Below are 9,971 nucleotides of genomic sequence, written 5' to 3' on the forward strand. Positions count from 1 at the left end.
GAAGGACACGATTGACGAGGGGCCTCACCAGGAAGCAGCTGACGTCAATGATCAGGACGGTGGGGATGCCGCCAAAGGTGACGCCCTGGAGCACGGTGCTGTTCTTGGCCGAGTTGTAGCAGTAGGAGTCATTGGGCCGGTCCCCGATGCCCAGCTGCTCGTGGATGGACACCCCCCGGGGCTGCCACAGCTCCAGGAACGGGGAGTCCGTCATGGCCCTGAAGAACACCAGGCAATAGACAGGGCTCAAGGCTGCCCCAGTTTCTAGAGTGGAAGGTGTCAAGGTCCTTGCTGGTGGGTTGCAGGGAGCCAACGGGGCAGAATCAGGGCAAGCTGGACACTGGAACCCTGTGTGCCTGGTAGTGTCCCCAGAGAATAGCCACATTGTGAAAAGAGTCCCACGGGGTCAGATGGTCAGGGCAGATGGGCTTGTCAGGGACGTAGCCATAGACTCGCCTCTGGTGGGGTGGAAGAGAAGAAAGGGGGGGTGGGGGCAGGAGCAGCCAGGCTGCCCGCTTCGAAGGGCTGAAGGGCTCTCACTCCTGGGCAGACTGTGGGAGCCACTGGGAAAGCCAGCATACAGGCTGCAGGGGGGTGGGGGTGACAGAGGAGGGACACAAAGGCAAGGAAGACAGCAAACCTCCAAAGTCAGCCACCTCTGGGCCACAGCCCAGTCTGCTGAGAGCAATGTCAGCTAGGCCCCGGGTCTAAGACTAGGCTCCCAGGCCCACTCCCTGGGCCTCCCATGCAGGAGCTGGTCGGAGCCGTAGCACATCGCTGCCCAGCCTTCTTCCTGGGCCACCCTCCCTTTCCTGTTGAGTCACTGAGAGATTAAAGGCAAGAGAAGAGACAGCCAGAGAGGGGCGTCTGGGATAGGAGGCGGCACTGCGGCTGGTTTCGGGGCCCCTAGTCGGCACTGGGGGTCCCTGGAGCCTCTTATGGCTTGACCTCCTCGCCCTCCCTCAGCGGCACTCCTGGGCCCCCTAAGCGAATAGGAAGACCCTGCATATCCAGCGTCAGCTCGGCTCCAGGCTGGGTGGCCAACCTTTCCTCGCTGAGGCCCCTGGCACCCTGATGAGGCGAATGGAAATCTCCAGCGCTGGTTTCCTAATGCAGCTGGCATGAGGGGTGGGGCCCACTGTGCACACTGTCTACGGCCAAAGGGCCAGGAGAAAAGCTCAGCGCTCACACCCTTTTCCTCCCGAAGCTTCTTCATGGCCGGTCATGCCGACAGTGGCGGTGGGGATAAGAGGGGAGGAGCAAGGGGGGTGTCCCAATTCTTATTCCTGGCACTGCTGTTCTAGAGAGAACCATTTTATATTTCTGTTTAAAACACTAAAAAAGCCCAGGAAGGGTGGGCGGTTGGCAGGTCTGAAGGTACATGAGAATGGCCCGGGGGTCAGTCGCTCTCTTGGGCCTGTGGGTCTTGGAAGGTAGCTGGGCGGAGCTGGACTTAAAGTCATGAAAGCTTCCTTCAGGGCGACAGCTGGTCTTGTCATCCCTCCTTCAAACCCTACCAGGTGGCGGCACCACAGGAACGTCCCAGGCCCGGGCTGTGAGGTCATGGGGTACTCTTCCTGTCCCTGCACTTACCCGGAAACTGGGGACGGAGGGGCAGTGGAAGAGTCCCGGGGCGAGGTCTCAGATGGCACTGTTGCCGGCGACAGCAAAGGCAGCGAGGACCACCGACTCCCAAGCTGCTGGAGGCCAGGCCTCAGGGCTGGCGCTCATTTTCTGCAGGGCTCTCCTGGCCAGGGGTCTAGGGCCACGGGCCTTTCCAAACGTCTCTGCAGGAACACAGGACACAGAGTCCTACTGGAACTGCCCTTTCCCATCCAGGGGTGCTGGCCTAAGACCTTTCAGCACCCCCTCCCTCAGCCCCTACACTCAAGCATGCCCAAATGGCTCTGAATGCAACATTTCGGGGGGGGGAGGGCTTTTGGTTCTGTTTAGGGGGTTCCCTCTAGCCCTGGCTCTCCCCAGACCCCAGAACAGATCGCCTGTCCATACTCCTCCAGACACATAGCATCATCCTGATTCCGCCATGGCTGGGGCCCTGCCGGAACCAGGGGAGGGAAGGTCCTCTCTCCGTTTACCTCCCCTCACCCCTCGGAAGCACTGGAGGCTGGGGGCTCGAGGTCGAGAGAACCGAGCTAAGGACTTAATGTGCACTCCAAGGGCTGCTGCGACCACAGCGGCTCCCCAGGGTCCCCCAAGGGCTAGAACCAGGAAGGAGGAGGAGCACAGAACAAGCAAGGGCAGGTGGAGCTGTGGAGCGGAGGAGTGAGTTACCCCCCAAATACCCGGGGGAGCTCTTTCCCCAGGGAGGGTTGAAATAGCAGCGCCTCATCCCCCTCCAGCCCCGTGACAGGGCTCTAAGTCATTTTCCTCTGGTCATTTACTCTGGTCAAATACTGCTGGTTGGTCTGGACAATGGGTTAGGCTCCCTCAAGGCCCCCTCCCCTATGTGGCCAGTCCTGACAGTCCTGCTCCTTGCAGGACAGTCCTTTTGGCTCAGTCTCCGTCTGCTAAACATACGAAATCCAGAGCCTGTCAGCCATCAGGGTCACTGGGGCTTCCGGAGGGCAGCCCCTGGGCATCTTCCCAGACTGGTACGCTCTGCAGCGTCAGCCGGACAGGGGAACACAGGCACCACAGGACAAGCCCTGGCAGGCTAGGGAGGGGCCCAGGGGACACCGAGCTGGGAGGAGACTGATAGTGAGGGCTGGGTAGGTGCCAAGCTAGCAGACACTGTGGCCACCAGGGTCCTGCCTGGCCAACAATACCTCACCCCTACCCCCACGGCAATGCTCAGTCCCTAGGCACTTGCCAACCATGTGTAGGCATGAGTGGTTCCAGTCACCCTCCCATCTCACGTCCCCCTCCTCCTGAGAGCAGAAATGGCAGGAATGACTGCTGAGGGCCAGGCACCAGGATGACCAGCTGGGCCTCCAAGCCGAAAGCCAGCCATGTGTCCCCGGGACTGTGATGTGGTCAGGGGGACAGAGGCCTGAATCCAACAGCTTATCTTCAACTTACGAAAGAAGCAAACTACCAATCTTAACCCACTGCCAGCCTGAGCCACAGCAAAGATCCACGTGACCTCCTGGGTGGGGGGAGGGACAGCATTGCCGCTTTCAGTTGCCCACCCAGAGGATTCTGACCCATGACAACCTGGTGATACAGAGTGTGACATAATGACACCCTAAGGATTTCAAGGCGGTGACCTTTCCAAAGCAGATGGCCAGACCTCTCTGCCAGGCACCTGTCGTTGAGTTTGAACCACCAGCACTTAAGCACATGAGGAACCTCGCAGATTCTGGCAGAACGCTGCATGAAATGGGTGATCATTCTCGGGTCTTGAAACAGGCCCTGTACAAAATCAGGCTTTTTTTTTTTTTTCCCAGTCATCACTGAATCTTTCCATTTTGTTAAGTGCTGAGAAGATGCCAGCAGCCCTAGTCCTTGCTTTCCAGGAGCTAGCCCTGGCCTCCTGGGGAAGAAGCTGAGCTAGAACCCAGACTACCCCCTGAAGCCTGCCAAGTGGGGCCCAGGAATCTGGACCAATGCTAACTGCCACTGGCATCAACTCTGGTCACCCCTGGGGTGACCCAGCCTCTGGCTGGCGGGAGGCAGTGGGGTGCTGTGGCTAGCAAGAAGGCTCCAGCATAAGGATGGCACTAGAATCACTTACAGTTACACAACTTTGCAAGGTTGCTTAACCATTCCGTGCCTTGGCGTCCTTCTCCACAAAACAGGGGTGGGCGGGTGTGTGTATGATTTTGTTTCTCTGACGGGCTGTCTGGAGACATGTACCTGAGATAATGCATATAAAGCCCTTAGCCCAGGGACTGGTCCTAATGGACTCTCAAAAGCACTCTGCTTTTGGAAGTCACCCCTTCAATTACTGAATATTCTGATCTAAGATGCTCTAGATTTCTGGTCCCAAAGGAGGGAAATGCCAAAAAACATGGAAAATTGTCATGGAACTCATGACTTTCTGGAGTCATGGAGGCCGGGTGAACCCCCAAAGCTACTGCCCTGAGACCACCTTTAGATTTTAAACCAAAATATCCTCTAGAGTCTTCGATAACATGAGTGATAGGTTAGCTCAAGTAATAAAAATGCCTGCTTGCATTGAGCACTGTGCTTTGTAAGACCCACGAGATCAGAGCAACCACACAGCTGAAGTAGGAAACGTAGGGGCGGTGAGCTCACGTTGATGCGGGAGGGACAGTTTGGGAAAGGAGCGGGAGAAGGGCTGCCCATCTTGGAGAGAGTAACCAATGTCACTGTCCGTGCAGACATCACTGAATTGGGGTATGGCCTGCTGTGACTCCTCTCAACAACAAGGAAGATTAAGTCACCCCATATGCTCATGGGAAACACGAGGGCAGGGCCCCATCTGATATCCTCTCTGTTGGAACTCAGTGAACACCAAGGTGGGGGGGGAGACCTTGTGCTAAGGCTAAACAAACAGCAGGGGTGTGGGAAGGGGAAGGGCAGCCTGGGCTTCTGTTCACAGCCACCTGAGGACAGAAACAGTCTCCAGGGCTCCTGACAGGTGTCACAGGCATGAAAAGGGGGAAGAAATGGGTGGGTGGGAGGAGTGGGAGAGCATGCTACAGGGTTGTTTGTCCAGTGAGGGACGGCCTGCATCTTTCTGTATCCCCACCCAGTGGAAATCTGCAGGCCTGGATCAGAAAGGTCCCAGGATCCTACACCCAGTCCTCCTGGGGCCGACAAGTACCTGTACAGGTGGGCCCCCATCCTGAGCTTAACCTCAAACCCACAGTCCAGGGGTTGGAGCACAAAGCCACACACAGCCCCATCTGGAAGGGGCCAGAAGGCCATTTGGCCCACCACACTACCGACCCCTGTCCTTGGGGGACACCACCTGGGCTGAAGGATGAAGGCCACCCAGGGTCTCGGGTTGCCAGTCTTATCAGGCACTGGATCCTTGGGGGAGTCGGTTTCTTTGCAGAACTCAGTTCACCCTCCTCTCACCCTGCCCCTGTATCAGAGCGGCCTTCCTCGGACTCCCCGCGGCGGCAGGGATGGTTACAGAGGGGCAGGGGCTCCTGGCCCTTGCCTCAGCCGTCTGGCTCTCAGTGGGGCTCGGCTGCGCTCCTCCTTGACCTGCTGTAACTCCGTAGACAACTCCCTGCCGGGAAAGGACAGGGCGCGGGAGGGGTCGGGCGTCTTGGCAAAGAGAAGCAGGAACCGAGGAGAGGGCAGCCTGGGAGAGCCACCAGGAAGTCCCTAGGAGCGCTGGGCTGGGAAGGGGCAGGCTGGGTGCCTGGGACCCGGGACTGACCCACTTGCCCTCCCACCCCTCCTGTTTTGGAGGCAGGGGCGGCGGATGCCACAGCTGGTCCTGGAACCCGACACTTGACGTGGCGCCTGGGGTTGTCACCGCCCGTGCCCCATCTCGGCCGCCCTCGCGTGCCCGCCAGTCCCAGGAACGGCGACGGGGCCCGTCCCCTTCAGCAGCCCCCTCCCGCGTTACCTGGGGCAGCGGCGGCGGCGCTGGCAGGGAGTGGTCCGGCCTCACCTGGCCGGGCCCGGCAGCCTCCGGACCACTTAAAAGTTACAAAGTGAAACTCCTGCGCCTGCTGCACATGCGCACAACTCCGGCCGCGGCTTGCCCAATTTGGAGTCCCTTCTGGCGCCGGCGGGCCACGTGCCCCAAGGCGCCCCTCAGCCCGCCCCCCCCCCACGAACCCCGACAGAGCCAGCTGGTGCCCAGGGGCGCGTCGCCGGGGCTGTCCTCGCATCACCCCCCGCCCCCGCGGAACGGGGAGCCCAGCGCAGGGTGCCCGCGGCGGCGCGGGGAGGGCACCTGTGACCATTTGGAAAGGTCCTTGAATTGAACGGAATGGTCTCCACCTGGGAGAAGGGGGTGGCGGGGGTGAAAGGACTGGGTGCTCTCGTGCGAGCTGGGCGGCAGAAGCCCCTCAGGTACTGTCCTGCCCACACGGAGGGCGCAGCGACTCTAGCGACGCCCCGGGGCCAAGGCTGGTACTGCCCGTGACTCGCGCGCCCCAGCAAGTTCACATGGGCTCATCAGTGTCCAGCTGGGCACAGATGGCTCCGCTGAGAGCCGTCAAGCCGTGCGCTCCTGGAGGGCAGGGCCGGCCTCGTTGAACCGGTGCAGGGGGTGCACCTGGCGGGACACAAGGATGGGGTCCATGGGGCAGGCGTACCACAAGCGGCAGGCGTACCCACAAGCTACCCCACCAGCAGGCCTCAGGGCGCCCATCTGGGAAGTGAGGCGTTGGCCCTTTCTTGCACTAAATGTCCAGACTCCTCGACAGCTCCCCACTCCCCATACGCGCGCGGCCTTACTGTCTCTCACCTGACTTCCCTCTCCCGTGTCGGTAACTTTATCTCAGAGTGTAATGATCACAGAGCCTCCTCACCTCCTGGTCCTCCAATTCTAGCACCAGCCCGTGCCTCCGCTGGCAGGAGAGGGCTCCTTCTGTCTCTCCTGGCTTCCTCCTCTCATTAGCTACCTCCCAGGAAGCCCTCTCCCCGCCCCTCCCAGGCACTGGGCCTTCCCTCCCTCCCAGGGAGAGGCAGGTGCCTGTGTGCAGACTACCAACTTCCCTGCTCTTCAGACCGCTCACGTCCACTCTTCTCCCTGCCCCACAGGCGTGTCTTCACCCCTCCCTACCGCAGTGAGGCCGCCGTCTGCGTGGTCTGTGTCCTTGGAGTCTAGGTTGGCCCTAGTGTTAGGCCAGAGGAACCAAAGATGTGAATGAAGTGGTCTTATTAGGTGGTGTTGATTCCGATGCATCCCAACTCCGTGAACAACGGAACAAAGCACTGTCTGGTCAAAGGTCCTTGATTTTGCAAAGGGGAGAATATTTCTAAATTTGATTTCCAGTAAAATTATCTCAAAATCCAGACTGAGATGGATTGGAATGTCAACTGATGTTCCTACTGATAGCCTGTTGTGTCAGGCAATGTACAAAATGATTTCTTTAAAGCGTGGGTAAAAATATGGGTATCAGCAATTGTCTTTATTTGAAAGAGATGGAAATGAAGATTTAGAGAAACCAATTTGCAGCTAATAAGACCGATCCTGACAGGCAAGGAAACCAAAATAGCCATGTCCCACCAAGGACCAAATGTCACCACATACAGGTGCCAGTAATCTTTACATTCTACTCAACATTTTCAACATTTTCTCCCTTGGACTGGCCCAAAATTTAATGGACTAACCCAAATTCATGTTGTATTGATGATACATTTTGATAAGTGGGGTCGTATTGGACCTCCCCTGGCTTCCCTATTGCCACCAGGCAGGGGTCAGATATGCATCCTTTCTCCATCCTTCTTTACCTATCTGACACCAACCGGTTTCTCTCATGCACCCTACTGCCATGTTGGGTTCAAGAGTTCATTGCAATGGCCACACAGAACTCAAAATAGCGAAGTGAATAGGTTACCGTGAGTCAGGATCAGCCAGGAGTCAGGATAACCATTAGTTTGTAGCAACACCTCTCCTTGGACAGCATCCACATCTCTTCTCTGGTGATCAGCCTCTCAGCCAGGGGGTCCCTTGGCTTCTGCCTTTCTGGACCAGCAAGCTGGCCCACATGTTGCTTTGTCTGACAGTCCCAGTCTCAGGCTGGCAAGGAGAAGGTGCCCCGGGGTGCCCAGACGGCCCCTCTGAGTCTCTGTGACAGTATCTAGGCTAGTGCCTCTGGTCTCAGCCACCTTCACTTCAGATCAATCTGGAACATATTCTTCCCATGATCCTGGGCTTTCTGTCTGAGAGGGCTCTTACTCCCAGGGATGGCTTTGATAGAGGTGTGGTTTTTATTTTTTAACTGACCATATCTCCATGGAAAATGAAGGATGTTGTCTTACATCACACTCACTAGAAGATTCAAAGATATGCTCCCCGCTTCCAATAGAACAACGGGCATGATTTAGTTCACACCCTCTAATAAGGTCAAGATTTAACCACCTTAAACCTGTCCATGAATATAGCAGTGAACTTCTTTCAAAATGGAATTATAGCTATAGGCATAAAGTCCAGAATTATAATATACAACATAGGGAATTATGGTGAGAAGGGCCATATTAATGGACTACATGATTACATCTCATTGAGCTTTTTTTTTTATTTTGATGAAAGTAAAATTGGGATTGCATCCACTGTCCAGAAAAATAAAAATGCCCCTTTATGTAAAAAAAAAAAAAGAAAGATAATTTTCTCCCTCAATTCTTAGAGGCCAGGCAGCACAGCGAGTAGCCTGTGACTGCATTTCAATTCTTGCGCCCTTGTTACCAGGGTGAGGTCTACACACCTACACATGAGCCCAGGACTTAAGCCCAGGAAGGCTGCTCTCTTGACCAAACCACAGAGCTCAATACAGATCCAGAGGTCAAGTAAGGGAGAACAAGGTTGGCCTTGAATTACATCCAGAAATGCAAGTGCTTAGGAAAGAGTGCAATGAATGTATCACAGACAGAGAAGATGGGGCAAGGATGACCAGGTAGCCAGAGTCTCGCCCCTGGATGTCAAAGCTATAAGGAGCTGACTGTTCCAGAAGTGTCCAGAGGTCCCATCACAGCCTTGGTGTCCATCCTTTGGTGGGCAAAGCAGAGCCCACTAAGGAACATGGAGCATCTGCCCATCAGCCAGCCACCCAGTAATCCCTCCACCCCTTCTCCTTTCGTGCCCTGGAAGAGTTCTGACAGAACCAAGTCTGTGGAGACTACACTGGGCACCTATAGCCCCAGCTCCCTGGGCAAGGGCGCCCCGTCCGAGGCGCAGCTGCACTTCTGCACCCTCATGTTGGGCAGGCTCACCACATGGGGCCTGGCCCTGCCTCCCTCCTGGATGCTGACAATCAGCGGCAGCGAGGCTGTCTCCGAAGCAATGCACTGCCGTGGGCCCAGAAACGGCCACTGGAAGGGCAGGGACTCCTGGGACTGCTGGCACGAGCCCACGCACTCGTAGGCCAGGAAGCCCGGGGGCTCCAGGACCCAGTTCTCGGCCCACTTCATCCCCTGCAGGTCGATGTACAGCTCCTGGCGGCAGCAAAGGGTGCCCTCGGTGGCTGGTGCCTCAGTGTCGCAGTCACCCAGAGCCCTGCAGGGACAAGAAGAGGCAGGGTCAGCGGTCAGCTGGGAGGAGGCCCAGATGAGGCAGGGCAGACATCTGGCAGGGGAGTTATGGTCCATCTAAATCAGGGCCATTGAGCCGATTCTTAAAAAGTGTCTGCCGTCTCCTGCAGCGTGGCTGGTGGCAGCAGCTCCAAATGAAACCCACAATGCTGCCCAAACCAAAAAATAACTGCTGACTCACAGCGACCCTACAGGGCAGGGTAGAACCTGCTTTGAGTTTCTGAGACTCTTTATAGGAGTAGCTAGTCCCAACTTTCTCCCACAGTGCAGCTGGTGGATACAAACTGCTAACCTGACAGCAGCCCAATTCCTAACCACTATGCCAGCAGGCCTCTTGATATTTGAAACAGCGTGAATGAATACATGAAATACAAAAACAGAACAACAAAATTCCTGCGATGGGGTCAATGCTGACTCATAGCAGTCCTCCTGGGGAGCAGCTGCTGGTTCCAAACTGCAGACTTTACAGTTCGCAGCCTAACACTTAACAGCCCAGGGCTGTTTATCCCAAACATAACTAATAGGAATTCCCAAGAGTTGAAATAAGAATGTGATCCATCTTGTCTCATTCCCATGTGTCCACTTTTTTTTAATTTAAATCATTTTATTGGGGGCTCGTACAACTCAATGCAATCCATATATACATCCATTGCGTCAAGCACATTTGTACATTTGTTGCCCCCATCAGTCTCAAAACATTTGCTTTCCACATAGGCCCTTGGAATCAGTTCCTCATTTCCCCCTCCTTCCCTTCCCCTCTCCCTCCCACGTGTCCCCTTTCGAGCAAGCCAAAGCGGTGCCCTTTTCGGGAGAAGTGTCCCTCTCGG

General features: G+C 56.3%; 2 protein-coding genes across 6 annotated transcripts in view; both read right to left on the reverse strand.

Moving 5' to 3' along the window:
* The window catches only part of TMEM63A (transmembrane protein 63A), a 36,429-nt gene extending 29,988 nt beyond the window's left edge, over positions 1-6,441 (reverse strand). Inside the window, exons 1-3 of one of the 4 annotated variants that reach the window (XM_045298035.1) lie at positions 6,359-6,429; positions 1,594-1,787; positions 29-218 (exon numbers count right to left, since the gene is read on the reverse strand). In XM_045298035.1, coding sequence (XP_045153970.1) covers positions 29-214 — 186 coding nt within the window. In that variant the 5' untranslated portion in view covers positions 215-218; positions 1,594-1,787; positions 6,359-6,429. Of the gene's footprint in view, positions 1-28; positions 219-1,593; positions 1,788-5,509; positions 5,563-6,358 lie in introns of those variants that run through there. The other 3 variants (XM_045298036.1, XM_045298037.1, XM_004699945.2) reach the window with 3 other exon arrangements.
* Positions 6,442-7,004: 563 nt separating this feature from the next.
* The window catches only part of LOC101651545 (left-right determination factor 2-like), a 5,490-nt gene continuing 2,523 nt past the window's right edge, over positions 7,005-9,971 (reverse strand). For both annotated transcript variants that reach the window (XM_030887798.2, XM_004700163.2), the window contains one exon: positions 7,005-9,187. In XM_030887798.2, the coding sequence (XP_030743658.1) occupies positions 8,746-9,187 (442 nt within the window). In that variant the 3' untranslated portion in view covers positions 7,005-8,745. The remainder of the gene's footprint in view (positions 9,188-9,971) is intronic.

Source organism: Echinops telfairi, unplaced genomic scaffold (assembly GCF_000313985.2).
Source record: "Echinops telfairi isolate 266 unplaced genomic scaffold, ASM31398v2 ScPeMD7_7424;HRSCAF=8462, whole genome shotgun sequence".
Lineage (NCBI taxonomy): Eukaryota > Metazoa > Chordata > Mammalia > Afrosoricida > Tenrecidae > Echinops > Echinops telfairi.